This window comes from Emys orbicularis, chromosome 14 (assembly GCF_028017835.1).
Source record: "Emys orbicularis isolate rEmyOrb1 chromosome 14, rEmyOrb1.hap1, whole genome shotgun sequence".
In the NCBI taxonomy this organism is placed as follows: Eukaryota; Metazoa; Chordata; order Testudines; family Emydidae; genus Emys; species Emys orbicularis.
Genome location: NC_088696.1, coordinates 38,524,126 through 38,550,876, shown reverse-complemented (window position 1 = coordinate 38,550,876; position 26,751 = coordinate 38,524,126). Strand labels below are relative to the sequence as shown.

The 26,751-nt window shown below is 47.0% G+C and overlaps 1 protein-coding gene across 2 annotated transcripts in view; it reads left to right on the top strand.

Annotated features, from left to right (window-relative positions):
• Positions 1-1,000: 1,000 nt before the first annotated feature.
• The window catches only part of CSNK2A2 (casein kinase 2 alpha 2), a 43,109-nt gene continuing 17,358 nt past the window's right edge, over positions 1,001-26,751 (top strand). For both annotated transcript variants that reach the window (XR_010561896.1, XM_065416465.1), the window contains exons 1-6: positions 1,001-1,104; positions 2,144-2,255; positions 13,932-14,033; positions 15,046-15,096; positions 23,548-23,607; positions 25,785-25,868. Coding sequence is in view for 1 of the 2 variants with exons in the window: in XM_065416465.1 (XP_065272537.1) it covers positions 1,001-1,104; positions 2,144-2,255; positions 13,932-14,033; positions 15,046-15,096; positions 23,548-23,607; positions 25,785-25,868 (513 nt within the window). In the remaining variant the exon portion in view is untranslated. The remainder of the gene's footprint in view (positions 1,105-2,143; positions 2,256-13,931; positions 14,034-15,045; positions 15,097-23,547; positions 23,608-25,784; positions 25,869-26,751) is intronic.

Here is a 26,751-nt window from a genome sequence, read left to right as displayed (position 1 = left end):
ATAGGGCTCTAGGAGTAGGTGGGGTTAGAGAACTCTAGGGGTGGGTGGGGCTCTAGGGGTAGGTGGGGTTAGAGGGCTCTAGAGGTGGGTGGGGCTCTAGGGGTGGGCGGGGCTCTAGGGGTAGGTGGGGGTCATGGGGCGGGGTTAGAGGCTCTAGGGGTGGGCGGGGCTCTAGGGGTAGGTGGGGTTAGAGGGCTCTAGGAGTGGGTGGGGGTCATAGGGTGGGGTTAGAGGGCTCTAGGGGTGGGGGTCATGGGGCAGGGTTAGAGGGCTCTAGGGGTGGGCAGGGCTCTAGGGCTCTAGGGGTAGCTGGGGGTCGTGGGGTGGGGTTAGAGGGTTCTAGGGGTAGGTGGGGCTCTAGGGGTGGGCGGGGCTATAGGGCTCTAGGGGTAGGTGGGGGTCGTGGGGCGGAGTTAGAGGCTCTAGGGGTGGGCGGGGCTCTAGGGGTAGGTGGGGGTCGTGGGGTGGAGTTAGAGGCTCTAGGGGTGGGCGGGGCTCTAGGGGTAGCTGGGGTCGTGGGGCGGAGTTAGAGGCTCTAGGAGTGGGCGGGGCTCTAGGGGTAGGTGGGGCTCCTGGGAGTAATAGAGCGCGAGCGGCTGCGGTGAGTCCCCCCGGCCGCAGGGGTCGCTGTGCCCCGCCCGCCCGCCCAGCCGGTCTCCGCCGCGGACTCTCTTGCTGGCTGGGCCGCGGCCGCCGGATCAGCCCCTTTTCCGGGTTCGCTGCGCTGCGCTCGGGGCCGGCTCAGGCTGCCGCCGCCGCCGCTGGGGATCGGGCCTCGGGCAGAGACCGCGCGGGACCCGGAGCCCGGCCCGCCAGCCCCGCCCCCTCCCCGCCCCCCCCGCCGGGCCGGGACCGGCCCCCCCGCCCCGCTCCCCCCTGGGCCGGCCTGGCTCTGCTGCCCCCCGCCGCCGCCCTCCTGCGCTCCGTGCCCCGCCTCGGCAGCCCCGCCGGCCCCCTCCGCCGCCGCCTCCTGCAGCCGCCCCCGCCGCTCGCCCCCGCCATGCCCGGCCCGGCCGCCGGCAGCAGGGCCCGGGTCTACGCCGAGGTGAACAGCCTGAGGAGCCGCGAGTACTGGGACTACGAGGCGCACGTCCCGAGCTGGGGGTAAAGCGGGCCCCGAGCCGGGCAGCGGGCGGGTTGGAGCCGGGGGAGGGGCTGGGCTGGGCTGAGGGGGGCTGGGGCGGGTTGGAGCCGGGGGAGGGGCTGGGCTGAGGCGCAGGGGACTGGAGTGAGGGGGTTGGGCTGGAGCAGGGGGGCTGGGGAATGGGGGGGGGGGCTGGGCCGCTAGGAAACGGGGGGCTGGAGTGAGGGGGTTGGGCTGAGACGCTGGGTGGGGGCCTGGGGTCAGATGGCGGGCTGGGGCTCTGGGGAGCTGGTGAGTGAGGGGGGCAGGCTGGAGATCCTTCCCACGATTCAGGGCCCTCCCCCAAATCCTGTCTCAGGAAGACCCCCGCTGCTGCCACCCACACTCCAGAGCTGGGGTAAGAGGGAGCCCGATATGCTGAGCCTTCACCCCTCTGCCAGATGCAGGGCCAGGGGTGGATGGATGGGAGTTGTCCCCCCTCCATGACCAGCTCTTCAGGTGGGAGATGGCTCAAATCTCACTGTGGGGTGGTGGAGTGTGGTACCGAGTGAACCCCAAGGATATGCATTAGGGGACTTGGCACTGCCCCTCATAATGGCACTGTGAACCTGCCAGCGAAGCCCACCCCAGAAACAACCTTGCTGTAGACTCTCCGTGAGAGCAGATGTCCAGGGGTGGGTGGAGATCTCAGAGCTGCCAGAGTCTCTCTTCTTCCCTGAGAAGGATATTAAAGGCTGTGGAGAGAGCAGGCTCAAGGAGGGGAGAGGGTGTCACAGTGCCCCCTCCCCTCTTCTCTGTGGGGTTGTGACACAGAGAGGAGGTGGTTGTGGGCACCTGTGCTGCTATTTGATTAAAGGCTTTTCTCAACCTAGAGAGACTAGTTTGGGGATGGGTTTGCAGAATGTAGCTGTTTCAAGCCTGCCCCCTCATCAGAAAGCAGATCACTTAATGCACAGAGCTGTCTCCAAGTGGTTTGGATGCGAAGGGCTAATCGGGCAGGGAGGAAGGAGAATTCCAGCCCAGTAGCCTGTCAGTTATTTTCCTTTTCGCTGTCCACAGTAATCAGGACGATTACCAACTGGTTCGGAAACTCGGCAGGGGAAAATACAGCGAAGTCTTTGAGGCCATAAACATTACCAACAACGAGAGAGTGGTTGTGAAAATCCTCAAGGTGAGTGTCCAGTTGATGATCGTTAGTCTTTTTCGAGCTGGAAATGTGTAGGAAAGGGGACATCTTGCTAGGTTTATCGGAGGGCATGGGGAGGTCTTGGGTCTCATTCAGTGTCTCATAAATTTGGGTTTCAGCCCTGCCCTCTCTGATGTTGGGGTGCTGGATTACATCTCTGGAAACTCATTTTCAACTTGTGTCCTGTAGTGATGTTTTGATCTTTCTCCACTCCCACCCTGGGTAGTAGGAGTCATGGGGTGCTTGTCAGATTGAAACTGTGAGCTCTTTGGGACAGGAATGCTGTGCGTCCTGATGTTTGAATGGGACTAGATGTGCTGTCTGAACTTGGTAAATAATATCTGGCAATGTTTGTCTAAAATGGCTTGTGAACCGTCCTGTCAACAGTAATGTGAAGCCTTGAGGGGGGATCCTTCCATTAACCTTTAAATGATTGACATTTAACTGTGACAGAGCCAGGCTCTCTAGATTTTGGGAAAGCAAACTAAATCTTGGACTTGGTACTCTAGAAAGTATATTGGATGGCAAATTCCTGGCTATTTAATGTTAGGAGTAAACATAATTGAAAATCAAGGCAAAGGATGAAACTTGTTTACCATCGCTCACTGCATGGTATGTTCTGATATGGTAACATCTCCATGATAGTGTCACATTAAAGACACAACTACAGAGGTAGCTATTAAAATCCTAATGGTTTGGGACAGCCAAGTGCTCCATACTGGCATGTGGGGAGCGCAGTTTCTGGTATCACTGCTGCCTGCGAGCTCAGCCTATGAAAGGAGTGATAACTGCATTATTTAGCAGCAGACCATTCAGCTGATTAAGGAAGGATATTTAAAGGGGAGAGAAATAAGAGATTGGTGAATTAACAGAATGCTTTGGCTTTGCCATAGTCCACCATCTTCTTGCTTTCCCCCAATGTACAGAAGCCTGCTTCCAACACTAGAAATGCTGAGAACTCAGACATGCGTCAGTCCTCAGTGCTACAGTTCGGGTAGGCTGGCTATACTTAGGAAGTGGCCCCTCAGCCGCTGTGGCTAGTAGCTAACTGCCATGCATACATGCTGCTCTGCTGAAAAGGGCCATGCATCTCTCAGCCTGTGAACTGGCTACTAGGTGTGACCAAGTTTGCTCTGACAAAATCCACTTGGTAGCCCAGGCCAGCTAGCATTGGCTCTGCTCCTTTCCTTTCTCCTTCAGGACCAGGTGGGCTGCTCATCCAGGGCCTCTGATTCCTCGACCTCTTCTCCCCGCTCAGCTTGTTCTGCTATGGATCATGTTCTGCCTGGCAACAGTTGCTGGGTAGGGCTTGACTTCCCAGCTGTTTCTGAGAAGTTAGCTATCTCAACAGCTTAACTAGGGTTCAGAATTAAGGTGGCAAAGTGATCTGAATCTTCAGTGAGAGTCCCCACACCAAACAGTTTGCTGGTTGGACTGTATATTCATATGTAGAAGTGAGGCTTGCATGTTGTAACTGAATTTTTTTGGTTTACTGTTCAGGCCTGTCCCTCCTTTGGGTGCTGCTGCCATGGTCTCAGCATTCGTTTGTCACTCTGGGGGCAGAAAAGTCAGCATTTAAAGAGAGAATATTAAAAGATAGCCAGAGTATAATTGTTATATGGAGAGATGTCTCTTGATTAAGCATAGGAAACCATAGGCTTCTGTTTACCACCAGTCCGGCTAATCCACCCTACGGCTTTGGTGGTGGACCTCAGATGCTGATCCAGTGCCAGGAGAACCCATGTATTACCATATGCAAATAGGTGACAGTGAGCCACTGTTGCCAGGAAAGGATCTTCTGAAATCTTCCTGTCTTTCTTCCTCCCCCTTCCTCCCCAAAGGGCCTGCAGTGGGATGATAACTTCTTCCTGTTGTAGACTGGATCCATGTCCATTTTGGGAGCCTGTCAGCATCACTTGTGAGTCAGTTGGAGAGGTCATTTGAGCAAGGCAAGGCGTTCCCTCTCCCCAGGGTCTGTGTGTGCTGCTACAGCAATACACCTAGTGTCTGCTGGGCCTGGAAGTGAGATTGAACTGTCAGTGTGTTGTGCTGCCCTTAGGCCTCAGGCTGACATTGTTCACTCAGTGTGTAAACAGCATTCCTGGAGTCACATTGTGAAAGCAGAAAGTACAGGAAGATAAAGATGAGCTTTCTTCAGAGTGGGAACTGGATCTGTACAAGGCAACTTTCAGATTGCCACCTTGTGTGTGATGCAAAATCATAGCACGTGTAGATAATATGTCACAATCTGATCTACCTGGACTACTTAGTTTCCTGTCACTACATCTGTAATAATTAAGCCTATTTGTGTATTCTTGAGTTTTAGTAAATAGGATGCATCTTTCTGGCCCTCTGAATTCAGCCTCTAATCTGTGAAAGGAAAAATTAAACCAGAATGTAACAAGTTGTGCATGTGGCTTAAAAAAAATCACTTACTGATGGATAAACCTTTTTAGCATCTTAATTTTTTGTAACATTTCCTGAAGTGCTGAGCTGTTTGTATGGATTGCTGTACTTTCTAATGACATAATCACCTAGTATTTTTCTACAGGACCCATGCCTCATTCAGTGTGCAAGTTGACACAGTGCTTAGTGAACTAGACAGGTGTTCAATATTTTTACCCTCACTGTTCAATACAGCCCCATGTCTTATCTGCTGCACACTGCACTGAATAAAGGATATGTTTATAGGCTTTTCTGTGGCTCTCATCACCATAATGTCTGAGTTCCTGACCTCACCCCTGTGATATCAGGAAGTTTTATCATGATTTCTCAGATGCAAAACAGCCACAGAGGGGATGGGGTGGGGCGAGAGAGAGACTTGTGAGAAGTCGCACAGAAAGTCTGTGAAAGAGGCAAGTCCCAGTCCTCTGCCTTAGCCATTCTTCTCCCATAGCCTCTTGCCTCATTTGCTATATGCCATACAGCTTTTACGGTGAATGAGGGCAGGATGCTGTGGGCTCCAGCTTTACTTCAGGACACACCATACAACTATGTGGTGAATAAGGCAGGATGCTCTGGACCGTATACCATTTCACTACAAAACCTTGCCTCATTCACCGTGAGCATGTCATTAGGTATTGTCATAATGCATCTGCACAAGATTGTGCAGGCAACCTTAACTTTGTCACTTCCTGACTTTTGAATGCTTCACTTGCCAACCTTAATACTCTTTTAATGTAACATTTTTGTATGAAACATCCTAAGTGTGTGGTTTTTTTTTTTTTTTAAGCAAACGAAGAAAGCGAGTTCCTCCAGATCCCACTGTAGCTAGACAACAATTACATGCTCTGTGGTGCACATATGTACAGTCAGTGAGGCAGGAACCCTTGCCTTGTCCCCTATGCACTTTCAGAGATCACATTCCACAGCAATCAGCTGTTAACAGTGAGGTCCATTTGCTTGGCCTTTGCACTCTTCCAGTGGTGCAAAGAATCTGTAAGGCCGCCCTAAGCAGGCACCACCTATGAAGCAGGCGACTGAGGATTTTCCTAGTATGGAGTATTCTTTGGGTGGTGTACCTAGCTCTCTGCCAGCTTAGGGTGTGTGTAAGGCATGTCCTTCAGCTTAGGGGAGTACGGTCAGGATGCCACTGCTCCGGTGATCCCCATCTGGTGTAACTGCCTCGGGGGGGGGGGGGCATTAGCAACTGAAGTTAGAACAGCCTCAGGGATGCTCTAATGTTATGCAAAGGGCCAAACCAATCTGAGGATCAAGAGACGTGCAAAGATGGCATATGGCCACTGTTGCCTCCCACTCAGGTTCTATCCCAAGAACAGCTCAGCTGGACCAAGGATTGAGCCCTGAAATTCTGCTGCACAGCCAAAGGAATACCAGGGCATCATCTATTCAGTGACAGTTCCCGTTAAGTTTTATGTAATGTGCATACATATTATCAATGGAATAGCAGAGTTCTCTAACCTAATCCAGCGCAGATGTCCAAAGTCTGTTTGTTTGTTTTTTTAAACATCATAACTCAAACCCAGTCAAACTGGATTTTCACTGGACCAGGGAAAGGCCCATCTACAATTTAGGTGCTGTACACCTGCCAAATTTCAGTTTTCCATCACCTTCTGCTGAGGTGCTAAAGCTATTTTTTAAAAAACCCAAAACTTGGCTGCAATCATGTTTTCTTAAGGGGGGAAAAATGACACTTTTTTGAATCCCTCTGTGCCTGAAAATGTCTCATCTGTTTTGGCTAAAACCTCAGGGAGCCCTTCTCTCTCTCTCTCTCTCCCCCCCCCTCCCCCGCTTTCTGAAGGTAAGAATAAGCATAGCAAATTGCAGCCCCAAAGATAAAACCTTGAGAAAGTTACAAATGAGTGAAAGAAGATGGGAATACTTGGGACCATTATAGTTAAAGTTGCGGTGCACACCTATAGTGCCACTTCCTTGCTGATTTTCACAGCCTATGAGTTTGAGTTCTCTCTTGTGCCTGTTATTTCCAATGCTGGTGTCTGCCCAAGGCAGTGACTATAGCATCTATATAGCCAGCTCTCTGTAGGATTTTTCCCACTTCTGTTCTCTCTAGATTTGTGTATTTTGTTCAGTGTGCTACGTGTTTACAGACACACAAGGGAAAAGGTTCCTCCCCTGAGGCGTTTACCATCTGAATAGGCAGCATCCACATGAAGGATAGGGAAGGGCTGCAATAAAAAGCAGAGGGATCGAGTGATGAAGTGTAAGGGCTTGTGTTTCTAGCGAGAATGGAATTGTTCTCTCACTCGTTTTGGTGCTTTCAACCCTGGAGCTGCTGCATTAGCTCGTACGCCTAATTGCAATGTGACAGTTTGGTCCCTTCCCCCCCATCAGAGTTACTGGGGGGGGGGGGGGCCTAGCCAAAGCTACATCTAAGCAGCGGACTACAGACTACTGTACAGTAATATATTTTATCATCCTTTTGGGTTGTCATATCCTCTCAGTTGGGCAAAAACCTCCTTATCCGTCTTGTTTTATTAGATTCTGTGAGAACCACTATATGGTTTTCTTTGAAGGCTAGAGTCTTTCTTAGCCTTTTTGAAGAAACTAACTTTAAGATACTTAAATGACTTCCATATCGGTGTGAAAAAGAGAGCGTGGAGTAGGATCAGGTATGTCACTGGTTCCTCATGGCTGCAGCTTTTGACTCCGTCACCATCTCCATCCTAAAAACTGAGCTTGCACCGAAGTTCTGTGCCTTCCCCTCTACTCTTTCAGTTGCGGCATGAAGAAGCGCCTCCTTTCTCTTGTCCCAGATCATCTGCCTGTTGCATATCCCACAGCACTCGTTTAAATGCGTCACTGATGTTTAGCTAAAACACCCAGAGAAACTATGAAATATACAGGCGGGGGAGCAATCTTTGCTGTTAGCCTTGTGCGGTTTAAAGCTTATTCTGTTGCCAGAGTCCTATTGTTGAGTGGCGTTGTGGTTGATTAAAATTGTGTACTTGATTGAGTGACATCTTTGTATTACCACTTTAAGTTGCACCAAACTGCTACTGATTTATCACACAACACGATCAATTGGTTAGTTACGAACTAGGAGAGTGTTCATAGCCGGGCGTTTGCAAAGTGGGTTTGTAATTAGTCTGTTCACACTGGCATTGGGCAGAACCTTGGTAAATAAGTTCTGTTCGGCTGGTCCAGCACGGAGGATCCAGGTTTGGGTCCTGAATATCTCAAGTGCAGCAGTCTCGAAGTGTCCTGGGTGGAGCCCTGTCCATCCATCCTCCAGCTGAAAGGATGAATGCTACCGGTATGCAATTTTAGAGGGCGGGAGAGGAGAATTATAAAGGCAAAAACAATTTAGCATTTTCAAATGCTTTCCCCTCTCTCCCCCCCCGTGCTGCTCTTGGGAGATTACAAAAAAGTTAAAATTTCCTTTTAAAGGATATTTTGCAAGACGGTGAAAGCACAAATTGTTGTTAAAACAAATGGTCATTTTCACAACTGCTTTAAATCTGTATTACTTGGTTTTCCAGCTAACATTTGCTAATGACAAAATAAATTCAGCTGTTCTGAAGCCAGTTTCCCTATTGAGCAATCAATGTTGTGCTTAGTAGGTTGGTTATAATAACCCCTTGGTAACAATTGCTAGCTATAAAGAGGCCTTGAGTACAATCTACCTATTGAACATTGTCGTACGGATGCTAGGCAAGTTCTTCTGAGGTTGGACTCTGCAACACCAAGATTTGCATACTGATTCATTGGAATCATTACAGCATCTGCCGATAGGATTTGGTGAACAAAGAATAGTCCATTTTTTTTAAAGGTTGACAATATTAGTTTGCCTGATTAATGTTGTCATTTCCTGCCTTGAGTGATTAAAGTTGCATGCAGTCGCAAATCTGTGTTACAATGAGGCTTTAATTGCATGCCCAGGATATTTCTCCTAAACAGTATTCTCTACAGTTCTAGTTACACAGGCTGCAGCATATGTCTTTTTCATTCTCATGTATTTACACTGTCTTTGTCATAATCTGACTTCCTATATGTAACCTTGTCTCTAAGGTTTCAGAGTGGTAGCCATGTTAGTCTGTATCGGCAAAAACAACGAGGAGTCCTTGTGGCACCTTAGACGTTAATTAATAAATAAATAAATTTTGTTAGGGTATGTCTACACTACCCGCCGGATCGGCGGGCAGCGATCGATCCAGCAGGGGTCGATTTATCGCGTCTAGTGTAGATGCGATAAATCGATCCCCGAGCGCTCTCCCGTCGACTCCTGTACTCCACCGCCACGAGAGGCGCAGGCAGAGTCGACGGGGGAGCGGCAGCAGTTGACTCACCGCGGTGAAGACACCACGGTAAGTCGATCTAAGTATGTCAACTTCAGCTACGTTATTCACATAGTTGAAGTTGCGTAACTTATGTAGACTAGGCCTCAGTCTCTAAGGTGCCACAAGGACTCCTCGTTCTTGTCTCTAATGTATATTAAATGTGGTCAGCAGACATGCACTGCACATTGTGTTTTCAGTCCTTAATGCCTCTCTGTGTAGATGCAGTTTGGGAGAGGAGGCAGTTATCTACAAAAGTGAGGCCTTATTTACGCTAGAAGGTTGTCCTGTATTAACTATACTGATGTCATTAAAGTAGTACAAATGCAACACCCCAGTATGGACACACTTACATTGGTATAAAGATGCTTTATATTGATAATAGTTATTCTTCCTCTTGTACAGGAATACCTATCACAATCTAAGGCACCTTTATACTGGTATAACTAGGGCTTTTACCAGTATAGCCATTTCAGTTAAAAAAATAGAAAGAAAGAGAATGGGGGGGGAAATCACATCTCTACCTAGAACAGTTATACTATTAAACTTGGAAGTGTAGCCCAGCCTTAGCTGTAAAGTGAGGTGTCCTTCTGCATTTACAAGGGAACATCCAGTATTATGTGCAGTTTGTGTACTCTTCAGCTAAAGGGCTGAAATGGGCTTTGTTTGGCATTATGAGGCTAGTACCATAGTAGTAAAAGAGGGTATGCAGATATTTAAGGTTGTAGGAGAAAACTGTATGATGTATATGAGAGCGTGACCATAATGCATGTGTACAAGGGGGTCGAGGGAAAGTTACACATGTGACCTTCAGGCTGGCAGCTCCTGACCCTTGAACGTTAACTATGCAACCCTTCGATTCCCCTAATGTAGTACTTAGTGGAACTTCCTAGGATATTTTTTTTAAGGCGAAATGATAGACAAAAATGCCATAATCCTGACAGTTTAGCTAAATACTGTCAGAATGCCTGTGCCAATCATTTGATAAGATATTAAGCAGAGAGCCGTCTCCCGTCTAACCTTAAATAATGCTAAGCAGGGCAGGCTTATACCCCAGCTATGGCATTGCCAAGGAGCACGAGAGCAGGGTTTCCCTTTGCTGATCCTTAACAGGTCAGCAGCTGTAGAAGCTCCTGTCTGTGGGGGAGAGACCTGCTAAGGCAGGGGTTCTCAAACTGGGGGTCGTGAGGTTATTACATGGGGGGGTCGCGAGCTGCCAACCTCCACCCCAAACCCTGCTTTGCCTCCAGCATTTATAATGGTGGTAAATACATAAAAAAGTGTTTTTAATTTATAAGGGGGGTTGCAGTCAGAGGCTTGCTGTGTGAAAGGGGTCACCAGTACAAAAGTTGGAGAGCCACTGGGCTAAGGTTTGCAGGGCTCTGTGGACCCTTTGCCTCTGTCCACGCACACCTTGTAAAGTGCATGGCTGAGTTAGCTGTGTGTACTGTCTGGCCTTAGCTACACGCTTCATGAGCTTAGCAGTACAAATGCACTGTACACGCATTGCATGCAGTTTTGAAAGGGTCCTAACTCAATCAAGTTGAAACCAGTTATTGCTAGAGCTCTCTAAACCATTTCTTTTTAATGACAACGATAACCCTGTCAGATTTCAACGTCTACCTGCTGGCATTTCAGCTACAAAGGTTTTAGTCACTCTTCGATTTGAAAAGTGGCCGAACAGTGTTTGCTCACATTTTGAAAAGAAGAAAAACCACTTTCAGCCAGAGACCAAGCCTGGAGATTTTCATGACAAAAGGCAAAATGTTGAGACGTGTATGAGTGATTGAAAAGTGGGTTAGAATAGAAACCTTTCTTCCTCATTAACTAGAGTGGTCATTGCTGCTATAATGAAGAATCTTAATAAAAGGTTCAGGATGGAGGAACCACAGCACCTCTGCCTACACTGGTGCTAAGGACCTCGGAGTTAATACAGTGTAAGGGGTAAGTGGGTTTTACACCTCCACCCTGTTAGACTAGGACATGAAATACAGACGTTAACTGTCTGACATCAGTTTGAGAGTGAGACAGGGAGGGTGAAGTAATATCTTTTTTTGGACCAACTTCTGTTAGTGTGCGAGACAAGCTTTTGAGCTGAAGAAGAGCTCTGTGTAGCTCGAAAGCTCATCTCTCTCACCAACAGAAGTTGGTCCAATCAAAGATATTACCTCACCCACCTTGTGTCTCTAATATCGTGGGACCAACACAACTACAAACAATATCATTTTTGTCCTTTTGACAAGTTAAGGATGCCTCTTCAGCTTCCTGGCTGGGCCTAGATATTGAAGTGTATGTGACGGAGCAGCTTGTGCATAGTTCTGAGACCACAGTACAGTAACTGGATTTATGTCCCTTTAATTCCATCTTGGCCTTTAGGTGATAATCAAACCACAGGAACAAAGCTAGAAGGTTTACATGTCCATTCTGATATGGACAGAATTATAGTCCCATAATGAAACCTCTTCCTGCTGGGTCCATGACACACACAGGTGACTGCTCCCGTCCCCTGCTGCTGCAGATGTTCCAGTTCTGTCATTGTTACCTGTGTGACTCTTACCTTCCATTGTCATCTCTCCATTGGACACTGGAGAGTGGTGACAGTCCGTGGCACCGATTGACTCTTGTAACTGATGGGCACGATGCAATTTTATACGGTTGGATTCTATCTTGTGCTGCAATTCATGTGTTATGGGAGCCTCAGTAACTGTTATCTGTGAGGGTTTGCTTAATTGTTTCCATAGTAAACCCATGTTTTCAGTAGTTCGTAACTTTCTGCAGCTTTCACCTTTGAGCTGAACATTTCTAACCTTGGTGTCTGTTGGAAGATGACCTGTTTTGGAAAGTTTGAGTCAAAATGGTTCAGCCGTGTTTGACAGCATATGAGAGAGGAGATACTTGCTCCATTATATAAATAAATACAGTTGTAATGCTTTCGGAACAGCTCTAAAGCTAAAATGGTTGGAGAGCGAAAACAAAACATAATCTGGCAGAGAAATAGCCCTTATTGAGGGGTAGTGGCTTTGGAGAATTCTGGTGAAAATGGGGTTTGTTTTGATTTGACCAACTTTTGAGATCTGACTGACTTTCTTTGTGTACATGCAGTAAAGATGGAATGATATTTTAACTCTTTGAAGGTAGGCTATGCAGCACGCCTGTATCTAAAATTTAATTACATGCTGCAAAATTTACTACAGGTTCACAGTGAACGAAAGAGCTACATAGAAGCCCTTGCCTCGTTCAATGCACATCTTGCAAACCTGACCAGATCCTCCTAAGGTGTTCAGGACACAGTCACACAACGAGAACGCTATTTGTCTAGTTACTGTAGGAATTTTATCTTTCCAAATGCCTAAAATGACTTAATTTGAGAGAGAATTTGAGATTGTGACTAACTGTATAGTAGTGTGTATTCACAAGGAGGTAGAGTTAAGGTGGTATGTGCAACTTAACTTTCTTTTCCTGATTTGTGGGTGCTTAACAGTCCTACTTTAATGTTTTCTTAATGTAGATTTTAAATATAACAGGTTTAATGGGAGTCTGTTAACTGAAACTTCAGTTTTTTCCTTTGGCTTTCTTGCTTTTTGAGCAGTCTGTTTACTGAGAATTCGTTGGTTTGTGTTTATGATATGCTCTCTATTATAGGCGGGATCTGACGCAGGGGTTAGTGCTCATACCTGTGAGTAAGGGGTTTTTGTGACTATTTTGTTTTCAAATTGAAAGCACTTAGAGACTTTAAAAGCCTCTCAGGGATCTTTAACTTTCAGTGCTTCAGGAGTCAGCCAAAATGAAAAAGGAAAGTTTTTCAATTCAATGTTACAATGGTGGGTCTCTAAAGTTTCTCATTCTACAAACCATTTTTTTGGGAGGGAGCGATATGTGAGTAGGAGAGAGTGCTTTTCATGAACTGAAATCCCTTCTCATACCTCACTGTGGTTCTCTATAGCTCCGTCTGCAGATCACGCCTGGCCCATGAACCATTGTTTATAGCCATTGTCTTAAAATCTTACTTGCTGTGTTGCTTTTTCCTCCCAGCAGGGGCAGGAATAGAGAGTCAACAACTGTAACTCCCCTTATGCTGAGTTATGTAAATTATCTCGTTCTATGGAAATGGGCAGTTGATCAGTCTGGGTGGAAAAAAAAAACAAAAACCCTTTAATTTGATGATAACCCTCCTTCGTAACGTTTGCTCCCAAAAAGAGGTTTTTGGAGTGTGTATGTTTGAAGACAAGTTTACGACAGTTCAAAATATCCTTACAATTTTTTTTTTAAAGTGTGTATAAAAGCAATAACTTGTCCACAGGTGCAGTTTTACTGGGTGTTCACACTCCCTGGGGTAGTTGAATGACCAAATGGTGTGTAATTATACACTTAAATGTCTAAACTGCTTCATAAATGTTGATAACTGGAATTTCAGCAAATTAAGTAACTGAAGAATGACTCAAGATAGGTTACTTCCAGAAGAAATAAGAACTGCACAGCAATGGAACTAAAAAATCATGTGTGTTAAACCAGTAAACACAGGCTGTGGTACATCATCTGCCATATTTGTCATGTGATAATAATGCATAACAACTAACTGTAACCTTTTCCGTGTTGGGTGGTTTTCAAGTGCTTTTAAACTTGGTGATGACCACAGTACGGGTGGCTGGTTTTGTCTGTAAAGTGCTCAGCCATTGCATGCAACGGAAAAGTAACCCATCCTGACAAGAGGGAATATACTGTTTGAGGCGCCTGTCTGCCCTGTATCGGCCCTTTCTGAAAACTGCCGCCGCCTTGTGGCTAGGAGTGTTCTCATTCGCCCTCCCCCAAGAGGCGGGAAGTAGTTCAGTCCAGTATAAATCACTGGATGAGAACTGGTGGTATCTTCTGAAAGGGTCTCACTTCTAATCACTTTTGTGTATTTAAGCCAGTGAAGAAAAAGAAGATAAAACGAGAGGTTAAGATTCTGGAGAATCTGCGAGGTGGCACCAACATCATTAAGCTGATTGACACTGTCAAGGATCCAGTGGTAGGTATCAGTATGTCCTGAGGTATCTAGTGCTGGGCTTGTCTTGAGCTGTAGTCTGTAGGGTAATTGATGGAAATACATGTTTCAAGTGCAAAACTCCTGTTTCTTGCTGGTTGTCTTGTCACCTTAGTTTTCATCTTGCTGTTTACATCTTCCTTCACTGAAGAGCAGCATTGGGTTTTTAGGTTCTTTTGAGAATACTTTGGTTTGGATGACTTGGTAATCTTCCCTGTACCCCAAAATCCTTGATTCCCTTTCTGTATCTAATGATGCCTCTTGGGGGGGGGGGGGTGGGAAGCTTTGTGACTCGACGCACGCATGCATGTATGCATATGCCATCTCTGCGTCATGGCCACTTATGGCTTAAACAATGGTAAGATTTGTCCAGGTGAATTGATAGCAGGTGCTCATCCTCCCACTTGGTTACATCTTGTTGTCTTCCTACCTAACAGCTTATTGCTTATTTCCTCTTCCTTACTTCCTAAATAATATTTCTCTTGTTTGGTCTGGTTTGTTATTTAGATGCTACGTTTGCCTCTTTCCCAGAACAATTTCTTTGTTGGTTGGGGGATGATAAGGGAAGGGGTTGTTGGGCTGGGTCACATGACCTTCTAGTTTATTGACACCTACAAGAGAAAACGATTAGCAAGTTCTAAGTATTAGCAAGTGAATGATACAATTTCATTTACCAGCTCAGCTGTGAGGCGATACATTTCACCTTGCTGTGCACTAACATCTTATGCTATCTGTGATCAACCAGCTGGAGGGGAAAAGCATGGTGGGAAATGCCTAGCTGATGCTTGCTGTGTGGGTAATAAGCATTTGTTCCAGCACACTTTGGTAGCAGAGTGTTCCTACCCTGTTGTGTGGGGCACAACAGTGGGCAAAAGCTTGGGGCAGGAAAGTAAATGCAAGTGTGTTTTTTGTCAGTCAGAATTACGGGGCTCAGAAAGGGCAGAAGGTACTGCTCTTGCAGGAAGATGGCTAAACCATTCACCTTTCTCTCTTGCAGTCAAAGACCCCAGCTTTGGTGTTTGAATACATCAATAATACAGATTTTAAGGTGAGTTTGTCTCTGTACCAAAGTGGGGGAGGTGGGAGGTCTCAAGGTCCTCTAAATTTGCCATTCACCAGGTTTACTGGAGACCCTTTGAAAAGCCAAGTTGCTGTTGACAACAGTGGGGGAAATAATGGATTTGGTCTATACACCACCTTCCCTTGTAACTTCAGCCAACACAGATCGAGTACGGCGCTGAGAAATAAAACTCGAAACTGCCCAGCTGTCCCTCCTTGTGACTTTGAGGTGTGAGTTCCAAGGATACAGGAAAATGGGAGAGTTTGTTGCATTTCCTAGTTACCCTCTCTCAACATAGCAACTGCTGCTGTGCTGTATTTTAAATCTAAGTTAATCCCTCTGCTATCATACTCTATTTATGGCAGGGCTGTTGATGGAGATGGTGGCATTGATTTGCATAGAAATCCTGTGGAGCTGGTGTGTAGAGTCGTGACTTAAGGTCTGAGAGTGAGTGTTCTCACTTGGAAAGATCATAGCCAAGGTGTGACATGACCTATGTTGGAGGAGATGTAAAGCTTTTTTCCAGACTGCTGTATATTTTCTTCCTTTGTGTTAGTTGGGGAGCTGAGTGGAATATTTCTCTTTCCTCTGGTGAACCTCACCAAGTTGGTCCATCAGTGAGCATATTTGCTACTGTAACAGTTTCTGGCAGGGGGAAATGAGCTAATCTGTGTAGTTAGTAACTTTCTGAAGTAGGTGTGGTTATCCCTCCTTGCTCCAGGTTATCCCTCCTTGTATCCTAAGTTATTAACTCTGCGAGATGGCCTTTTAGCGAGTCATTCATAATTAATTCTAACAGCCGTCAGTTAGCACCCCACTGTCTCCGAGCCGTTTTCTTACTCCATATGTAGGAAAATACTGTCCTGTGATGTCGAATAACGTGACTGAGTGTGTGAACTGTTAGGTGATGCCCGCTTCTTAGGATTTAGGCCTCAAAGTACTCAAGAAATGTACAAGGAATGTCACTGGGCTGTTGCCGGTACAACTTGCTATTACGGAGAGGAGCAGAACTTGGTCCTTCACTCCCCAGTCAGCAGATTTTTAGAGGTATTTAGGTGCCTAAAGATACAGATAGGCACCTAATGAGCTCTCATTTAAATCAATGGGAGTTAAGCACCTAGGCGCCTCTATGTATCTTTAGGTGCTTTGACACCTTTGGTCCCAAGGTTATTACATTGCATCCCTTTGCTCTCTAGTGAATTTCTCTGCACTCCAGGATGGTCCCAAAAGAGCTCAAATTCCAGGCCTCTCAGAGGTGGAGTTGCTAGAATATGGGGAAAAGGAGGAGAGGAAGTAAAAAGAAGAAACCCCCTGAGTTCAGAGCTTAGAGAATAAGTGTTCCCTGTGTTCCACACATAGCATTGCAAACCTATGGGTTACCAAGAAGGTTAATACCCAGCCTTGGGAACCCTTTCCCTCAAGATGGGGCTACTAGCAACTTTGGCCTCAGTCACTGAAAACTTGCTGAAAGGAATAAGGAAGCAGTATATTGGCCATGTGAAAGACCTGCAAGTCCTCTAAGCCTTGCGGTTCAAGATTGCATGCATGGCTTCCATCACACGGGAGTCAGTGTAGTGAGTCAAGTGCTACTGTAATGTGCTGACCACAGCCAATGCACGTAGTTAATCTGGCTGCAGCATTTTGGACGTTATTTACGCTGTGTAGGGATTTAGCAGGGAGACCAGAATATAGTAACGTGCAAGAGCATCTGTCCTGCGAGTGTTTGAGGGGGAGTGAGCATTGCCCCATTAGAGTAAATGGCAACAAGGGCAGTGTTATGCAGCAACCTTTCTGAGCTAATTAAAATGACCTTGATTTGTCTGGGTTTAATTTGAATCAGCTGGATTGTGCAAACAGTGTGTACTGTTCTGAACTATGGACTTCTGTACGCATCAAGCATGCTGCCTTTAGGCATTTGGCCCCCAGGACATAGCCATTTCGGTTGATGGCTGAAAATCTTTTGAAGTACTCATTACACTTAATTTACACTTTTTAACAAACAGCATGAGATAAAGCCAAGCCCTAGGGTAGCAAATCAAATTGTTTTGAACAAGGATCCCTTCTTGCTATCCCGAAAAGCCACGTGTGCCTAATAATGTCTCTACACAAAAATCCAAAGCAGGGCATATTTCCAAGTCAGTGATTTGATTCTCACTTCCCCAGCTGGTATAGCATGGGGGGAGATATTAGATTTAACAACTCGAGACAAACACACATCAGGGATGGTCTAGATAATACTTAGTCCTGCCTTGAGTGCAGGGCACTGGACTAGATGACCTCTTGAGGTCCCTTCCAGTTCTATGATTCTATATTCTATGAAAACCTACCCAGTTCTTACCAGATAATGCTGTCTCCTAAATACTGTTCTAAACATGAAGATATCTGGGTATTATGGTCAGAGGATACAGTAGCAGGGGAGTTAAATGGTCTCTCCTGATGGTTTGGTATGGATTGTGTGCCACATTCCTAGCAAACTGTCATTCCCACCAAGAACAGGAATAGTTGCTTGCTTTATTTTCCCCAGTGATTGCAAGCTAAGTTGTGCATTGTTACCCATGTTGTTCATATCTGAACAGGACATCAGAAGTTGCATTGCTGAGTTGTGGCCATTGCATCAGAAGAAATTAAATGGTTTTAAAATGAATCATTACAAAGTAAATATAAAAGCCTGAGTCTTGAGGATCATCAAGACGCAAATATGAGTTCAAGTTTTAAAGATTCTTTATTTTACTGTCTTTCTGCTGATTGATATGAGACAGAACTGGAAAACTTTGCTTGAAACTGAAAATATGAAAATCCTGTCTACATCATGAGACATTCAGCCTGGCTAGGAAAGAGTAGTAGATTTATAGCTTAAACCTCAGTAGCCTTGTTTAGGACCTGCATTTTTTGAGTTTTCAGGTTCATGTATTTACATGCACAGATGACTGAGTGCCTATCTAGCCAATGCACATGCAAAAATGCACAAGAGGATCTCTCATTTTAAAATAAAGCCCCAAAGTCTCTTTCTCTCTATTAAGACAGGAGCGACGTGCTTGGAGGGCTGAGTGAAAACAGGTCCAAGAATCCTCATGTCAGTTCTCACTGGCTCTCCTTGAACCCTATTAATAAGATGTCTGGAGACTTAAACTGGAAGCTTTCCAACTTGTTTCAGTTTTTTCCTTCTTTCTTTCAATGCTCCATGTTTCTAATTCAAGTGATAGGGAATTGTCCTCTTATTCATTTTGGTGGCGTTGGTCCATATGCTAAATGCTTGAACTTGTGATCACTATAATTACTTGTACACCCAATGGCGGTGTGACAACCTTGTGTGTGTGTCTCCGAAAAAATTGTCAGAGCATGAGCGGAGGGTTCTCAAGCTGGTTCCAAGTGACTGTTTTGACTATGATGGGCCACTGCCAGATACTTGACAGTATTACATTTTTATCTTTCTCTCTCTCATTTGTAATATCCTCTTTGAAGCTAGAAAATGTCCTTATTGATCTTCTTTTCTGGCAAATGCTTTCCCTTGTGCTTTCAGCAAAATTACATTTTTGCTTAATGTTAATTGCTTGTTACGCTACTTAGTTAATGTCACTTTCTTTGGAGCACAAGCATTGCCAGTGGTATCTGCATAACCCTGAGAATAGTGCTGCTTGGACTCCCTCAGCTGCCTTATGGTCTGTCTTTGCAAGAGTGGAGCCTAAAACATTGTAGGTCCGACCTAAAGAAAAGCTACAGGAGTTCCCAGATTTAGTGACTCTCAAACTTTAAAATCAAAGGAATTTAAATATTTTAAAATATTTGGATTCTGTGGTGATAGGTGGCCCTAGAAATACCTTAAGTCGATGAATACCTTACCTTTTAAATTGGTCAAATTATCTTAAACTACTTAATTGTATACCTACGGGCTTGGTGAGCCAGAGTTTGAAAAATCATACTTAAATTATTTTCTCACATGAAACAGAATGTCTCTACTTGTGTCTTAATGAGTGGCCAACATTTCTCTTAAATTTTGTTTATACTTATGGTTATCTTTGAGGTCACAAGCTACCCACAAATGATTGCCTTAAATTGTGACTTCAGACAAAATGAAAGTCAGGCAAATGGTCATTAGGTAGAGGCACAAAGTGCCCATTGTCTTTCTGTTTCCAACTGGAAGTTAAAACAGCTGACATGCCTCCATGCTCCCAAACCAGGGGCGGCGCTATGTATTTTGCCGCCCCAAGCACGGCAGTCAGGCGGCTTTCAGCGGCACACCTGCGGGAGGTCCGCTGGTATCGCGGAGTCGGGCATGCCTGTAGGAGGTCCGCCAGTCCCGCGCCTTCGGTGTACCCACTGCTGAATTGCCGCCGAAACCGCGGGACCGGCGGACCTACCGCAGGCATGCCGCCGAAGGCAGCCTGACTGCCGCCCTCACGGTGACAGGCAGGCCGCCTCCCGCGGCTTGCCGCCCCAGGCACGCGCTTGCTGCGCTGGTGCCTGGAGCCGCCCCTGTCCCAAACGCCTACTTTCTCCCCACTACTACGACTATTTGCATAGTACCAGAAATGTGTGGTACTCGTAGGTCTGCAAGATAATGGCTCCTGCCTCGAAGAGAAAGATGGAGTCTCTTTCGAGCAGCACTGCACAGGTTGTGCTATCTTATTTTTAGCAGATCCCACTTTGAAAGGCAGGAGTAGAGTTGACAGGCTGTTTAGAAGAGGTGTTTGAGAGGAAGAAATGGCAGAGGTGCACAGCAGATCAGGAAGGGAGATCCAGGCTGTATGGGGCAGAGTAGAAGAAAGTGAAGGAGCTTTATCCAGATAACTTTTGGAGCAATTGGGATTACATCTCTACCCAGGATGGAGATGATCATAGAATATGAGGATGGGATAGCTGGTCCCTCCTCTTTCTCTGTGTATTGGGTGATGCAGGCAGGCTGCTAGGAGTCCAGTGTCCTGGGATTCCCTTTAGTTCTATTTTTCACCTCTTGAGTGACCGCTTCCCTGCACCTTCCCACCCAAACTTCTGCATATTGAGGATAAATATACTTTCCCACTACATTTGCAACACATACATGGGATATAAAGGCATGAAATAAAACTGTTTCTTAGCTTAGCTATAAACACCGGCAGCCAACAGGCAAATGGTTTTCAAGTGATCCCATTTGAATGCTTTACACCTCCAAGCAGCACCCCTTAAATGCAGTACTATGTTGAAAAGTCATAAAAAGAACAGTGCCTTATTCCAGAAATCTGTGCCCCCTGCGTAGGCAGGCAGACTAGCTCCCTGTAGTGAGAAAAAGTGTTTACTGGTTAACTCCTCTTAGCCCTGCTGGTTCCTTCTTGGGCATCAATAGAATTGTTCAACGACAATCAATTCCATCTGTTCAAACCCACTGAAAGCCCTTGAGGGCTGTACAGGTGCCTCTGAAGGCCTGATTGGCCTGTGGAGCCTCTGTTGTTGGTGCTGATGCACGAGAAGGAAAGAGACCAGTTTGACTGGCAGAGCAGAGCCCAGGTTCAGTTTGATTGGGCTGGCAGTTAACTGAGCAGATGTTAACGGAAATCATCAAGATACAGAACCTCACAGTGATGTTTGTCACCCTTCAGACTAAAACCACACTGAGAACAGAGCGCGAGAACGGAACTCTGGCGAGAACTTGGTGATGAAGGGACCTGCCAGGGCTCTGTAAATAGCTTAAATAAAGAGAGTCTGGAACCCTGCTGGGAGGATGTTCATTTTATTTCTCCCTCCGTGGACTGAGATTTCCCAAAGCTATGTTCTTATTGGTGCACCATGCTGTGGAGACCTTGGCTCTGGCTTTAAAAGGCCCCGTGCTGAGCAGGTTAAAAGGGTGGTAGAAACAATCAGTGGGCGTAAAATGGTACAAGGCAGCTAGAGAGAGGAAGGCTCAGGAAGAGAGTTTTAAAATGCCCCATTCCACCCTTGTGCCAAGCCGTCCATTCAGCAGTAGCGTGAGCACCTCCAGCAACTTCTCTGACTTTCTCTTGTGAAAACGTAGGGAACTGTTCTGTATTTCATATTCCGTTTGTACAAGGAAGTGTGTTGAAAGAGGCTGTTGGGCAACAAACTTCAGCTGAAAAGGCAGCCTAGCTTCAGGGGAATGGTGCCGGGAGGGGATAATAGTTAGAATACCTTTGTCAGGCTCTTGGGAGAAGGCAGCCCGACATGGGACTAAGGAATGAGAGCACTTGGTTCTATCCCAGAGGTGGGCAAACTACGGCCCGCGGGCCACATGCGGCCCACAGGACTGTCCTGCCCGGCCCTTGAGCTCCCGGCCGGGGAGGCTAGCCCCTGGCCCCTCCCCTGCTGTCCCCCGCAGCCTCCGCTTGCTGTGCTGCCAGTGCTCTGGGTGGCGGGGCTGTGAGCTCCTGCCGGGCAGCGCGGCGGTGCAGCTGGCTCTGGCCGGGCGGCGCGGTTGCCAGTCCTGGCGCTCTGAGCGGCATGGTAAGGGGGCGGGAAGCGGGGGGGTTGGATAAGGGGCAGAGGGTCCCAGGGGGCAGTCAGGGAGCGGGGGCAGTTGGATAGGCATGGGAGTCCTGGGGGGCCTGGCAGGGGTGTGGATAGGGGTTGGGGCAGTCAGGGGACAGGGAGCGGGGGGGTTGGATAGAGGGTGGGGTCCTGGGGGGGCCGCTAGGGGCAGGGGATCCTGGGAAGGGGGGGTCGGGGCCAAGGAGCAGGGGGGGGTTGGGGATTCTGAGGGGGGCAGATAGGGGGCAGGGGCCAGGCTGTTTGGGAAGGCACAGGAGTTAGTTGCCTAAGTATTTTTGAGGATATGGGCCTTAGTCTCTCATTTTCCATCTGTAAAATGGGAAGACTAATCTGTCCCAGCTGTCTCAAATTGACAGAGGAAAGGTGCTATGTTCGTGAAGATGATTATGGTCTGTCCTTCGTGGAAAGATTAATTTCATAAACCCCCAAACTTTTCAAAATGGCTTGTTTGAAAACTAAAGAAATGTTCAGATGAAAGAGCTGTGCTCCACTAGCACTAATCTGCTCCAGGGCACGCATAAGAAGGCTGCCGGTGTGCTGGGGGAGAGCAGAAGGTTCTCCGGTGAGCCCCAGTAGCCAACAGACCCCCCTGTTGTAGCTTATTGCTGTATCTTTTTGTCTCATCCTTGCTGACTTGTGCCTGCTTCACCGAGTTGCACTTGGATGTTAGGATCACCCTAGCTCATGAAAATCGAATTGAGTTTGCACCCCAAGAGGCACTAAACAGTTCCTGGGCTTGTAAATGTTCTTTGTACATTGCTGGATGAATAGGCAGCTTATTGGAGCAGGGATGGTGAAGGCTGGGCTGTTCAGGTGTGTTGCTGAGGGCGCCTGGGGCATAGGCGGTGACTTGTTTACATCACTCTTCATCGTGTATCTGGACACCGCTCCAGAGCTGAAGAGAATTCAGGATCAGCTCTAGTTTCTTGGAATGTGAATTTCAAATCGCCACTGTGGGGTTTTTCTTGAAACTACCAGGCAATGCCCTGAGCCAGCAGCTGGCTTTGAAGTTAATGAAATCAAACAATTTGACTGGGCTTTGAGGAGACGCTTGTTTATTAAAAAGGAAAAAAGGTTAAGTCCTGCTGTTTTCTATAAAACTCAATGTGCATGTCATGCTTCGCATAGCTGCTGCTTCCTAGCGCCATGCTGGGCCTCTTGGGAAGGAGGGAAGAACTCACCCCATGGGGTAGGAGCAGTGGAACAGGGTCGGGCTGAGGAAGGTGCCGATGATGGATATAAAGTGAAATGCTTGTGCTAATCATGACCCAAGGGGTGGCTTACGCTGGGCGTGACTGGGTGACAAAGATATTAGTGGTATTGCTGATGAGTTGTGCTTTAAAGTGCACCCTGGGTCTTAAATGCTTCCCCTGCTGCTTTCCAGTAGCAGTGATTACTAATCCCAATAGGAGAGAGTGAGATTGCGTAGATCATTTACACTGCCAGACTAACACGGCTGCTACTCTGAACTCAATACTGTGATCTCTTTCCCACCTTGCGATGAGGTCTCTGGACTACTTTTCCCTTCCATGTTACTCTCTCTGTCCCTTTGCAGCAGCTGTCACTCTAGCCTTCTTGATTAGTGTAGATAGTCTCGATACGCAGCGGAAATGTGAACGCTAATATTCTCCTAAGCAGCTGCTGTCTGATGTTGCAGGGGATCATCCAGTCTAGGGGAAGCAAAGGGGCAATGACTGGTCTGTAGGATGCCGACATTCCCCACTGCCAAATCTGTGCCCTCATCTCCATGTACATATCCTGTTACCCAACGTAACCCTACGCTGATACCTGGCACTCCCGTTGAGTTCAGGCCCTGGCTCCCGGCGTTAGAAAAGGATGCAGAGTGGCTTCAGTACTTGAAGATGGGGGGGGTTAGGAACTAAGAGGTGCAGTTTTAGACTCAAACAATCAAGATCTGAATATTTATTTTCCCTTCTCTTTCTCTCCCACAATCTGTTTCAGCAACTGTACCAGATCCTGACAGACTTTGATATTCGGTTTTATATGTATGAGCTGCTCAAGGTGAGTGATGGTCATGAAGAGTCTGGGCTGGGGGAATGAATGTCTCTGACGCAACAGCAGAATTCCTGGAGCAGCCCTCTGGCAAATTGACTCTTCGGCTTGTTCCCTCTCTGGTAGTTGATGCAGAATTGTTGTCACATAACAGAGCCCATTTGGGAGGGTTGGCGTGAGAAGATCAAACTAACCAGCCCCCGTGGAGGAGAGAAGAATGTGGGAAGTTCAGAACTGAACTGGGGCTCTTTAGTTGTCTTTTATACTGTCGGTATCTGGTCTTTTTCCAGAAAGGAGTTCCCTATCAGTAGTGACTGTGTAGGTCAGTGGAGAGTAAAGCACCAGGGACAAAGCGCTGGAAGTGGGTGGGGTGAAGGGAGTAGCCAAGGTGAGCTAGGCATGGTTGGCGTTATGCAAAGCCAGAGGGGGTGGATCACCAACCCTGTGTTGTCTTGATCTCGCAGAACCTGAGTGCATGCCCAAGAGGGGCGTTTTCCTGAGCTTTTACAGAACTTGATTTGGTAGCCCCAATTGTCCAGAGTCACCAGGACAATTAGGGAGTTGGGTGGGAGGTAGGTGGCTTCAAATCTTCCTTCCCCTGAATGAGCCTGTGGGTCAGAAACAAGCTGGCTGGTTAAATGCTTTGAAATCTTTCAAAGCCCGTGAAGTTTTTTCTGTCGGTGGGGCTGAGGCTTTAGACCCCCATGGCTCTGCTGGTATTTGACTTACAGCTGTTAGGGTAACTAAGGCCCTTTGAGACCAGACCTAGAAACTTACAGTAAGGCACCTATTTGGCTGGTTCTTCTTTCAAATGACCGAGAGGGATGAATGCCATCCTCAAGTGAGCAGTGTGTGCCTTATGCTCTTTTGGTTTCATTAGACCGCCCCACCCCTTCTCTTGAGAGGCTGGTGTACCATCATGTGGCAGGTTTTGAGATCTGCTGAACCGTCTCTATGGGATCTCAAGCTTCAGTGTGAAGGAGCTAACAGAGCACTTCAGTTCTCAAAGCTGGGCTCTGGGCACTATCATGTTGAATCTCTGCCAAGGCAGCCGCTGTTGTCTGTCTTGGTTCCCAGCAGGGCAACTGGATTATTAAAACTGCCATTTCCAGGCCTTTTGGGCTGGTTTTGGGTCTGGAAGTGTCAGAGAAGACTGCCCGAGCCCTGGAGTGTCCACTCCAGGAGTCAGTGACTCAAGATGACCATCCGTGTTCCCAGTCCTTTCAGGGAATGATTGTGTCTGTCTGGGAGGGAAATCCCCTTCTGATTGAATTCAAGGCATGCTATGAAGCTCCAGGCTGCTTCTATTTTTATTGAAATGAGGGAGAGGAACAAGGCATGTTAGACAAACTGCATAAGGAATTCAGCTTCACAAACACAGCAAAGGTAGAGAATGCATTGGCCTCTTTTAGTGTCTTCCATGTGAGGATCTCCGAGCACTTGACAAACCTTGATAGATTTAGCTCCGCCATCTCTTAGAGGTAGAGAAGCTGCATACTCCTCACTTAATACACGGAGAACAGCTGCACAGAGACGCAGCTAGCCCAGGGTCCTCAAGCTGAGAGTCGAACTCAGGTCTGTGCACTCTCTGCTTGTGTTTCCTGCCTTGTTCTTTGAACCACGTCGTCATTCCTTCCATAGTGTTCAAGTCATTATGCGCCTTGCACATGTGTGATCTTGGTTTAGAAATTATTGGTAGATCCAAGCAAATTCTGGAGGCTCAAAAGAAAAGCCATCCTCAAAGGCCCTAAAACATTGAGCAAATGGTAGAAATCACTGCATTCCTGGGGAGTTCCTCTCCTGCCAGCAGTGACAGCGGAAATGACGGCCAGTCACTTGTGGTTGTGGACCAATCTACTGATAAGACATCTATCTCACTGGCTCTTGAGCTCTAAAGTACATGCTGGGAGCACAGATCCAGGAGTCGGGGCCTTGTACAACAAATGAACCAAGTGTAGAATGGCAGCTGCATAGTCCTCTTGTTCTCTACCAGCAACATGCCACTTCTGCCGCAACCAGGATAGTGAGCGAAACAAGGGTCCTGGTTGTTCGGAGTCCTTCAGGTTCTGTACTCTCTTCATTCGGGCACACCTACTTTACTGGCTGGAGAACCATGTGCTACATCATGGACTTTTGTCTGTGTTTACTGGTTTGTCTAACATGAATGTATATTGTCTGTCTGCCAGGCCCTGGATTACTGTCACAGCATGGGGATCATGCACAGGGACGTCAAACCCCACAACGTCATGATAGACCACCAACAGAAAAAGGTACTGCTGCAGTGGGGCACAAAGTTATCGAGGTTTCAGGGCAGCTTGAAACTTTGCCACCCCAATGTCCGTAGTCTAGGCTGCTGCTTTCTTATTCCCATCCCCAACCACACACTCTTCCCCAAGTGAGATCACTTGTACTCTACATGTATTGGGGATTGTCTGTCTGAGCTAGCATACTTTACTTCTGCTGCCTTTCTCTGAGCTCTACAGAAGCAAATTGCTCTGACTTGGCCAGGATGGGGAGGGGATTGCTTCTAATTACTCCAATTCCTCTGCTTATTTGGGAAGTGGTTTCCAACCTTTGCTAGAAGAGAAGCGTTACTGCTACTGCCTGGAAAGCTTGGGGCAGGGGGGTAAGAGAAATAGAGGGAGGGGAATGGGGCACAAGTGGGAGGACAGATGGGCAGAAGTTCCTCTGTTGGACAGTGATCGTTATGATTGTTCGGTTGTGACATCCTATCTTGTCTGAAGAGTACATGGATTTTATACACTGGGAACGTAAGCTTCTCCTGTCGTTGGATCCAGTGAAGTTATAGTCTCAATACAGAGTTTTGCTTTCTTAGGGGACAGGTGATATTGGTGCGTGGGGGTGTGTGGAATCTACCAGTTCTCTAGCTTTTGGTTTGTTTTGTTTTTAAACCTACTAAATAGAAGACCCTTCCCCCAGTTAAATCCCCAAAAGCCAAGAGGCTCAGAGTAGAGGCTGTTGCTCCAGTCCTGGCTCATCTGTATTATGTGAGACCACAGCATTTTCAGAGCCCTCGAGTAACTTCACTCCACTGGCTTGAGCGCTGCGTCCCCCTCTGAATTCTGTAGCTATTGTAGGTTTCAGATGACTTTTCTAAGTGGATGAAGTTAGTGGATAACCTCCTTTCACCTG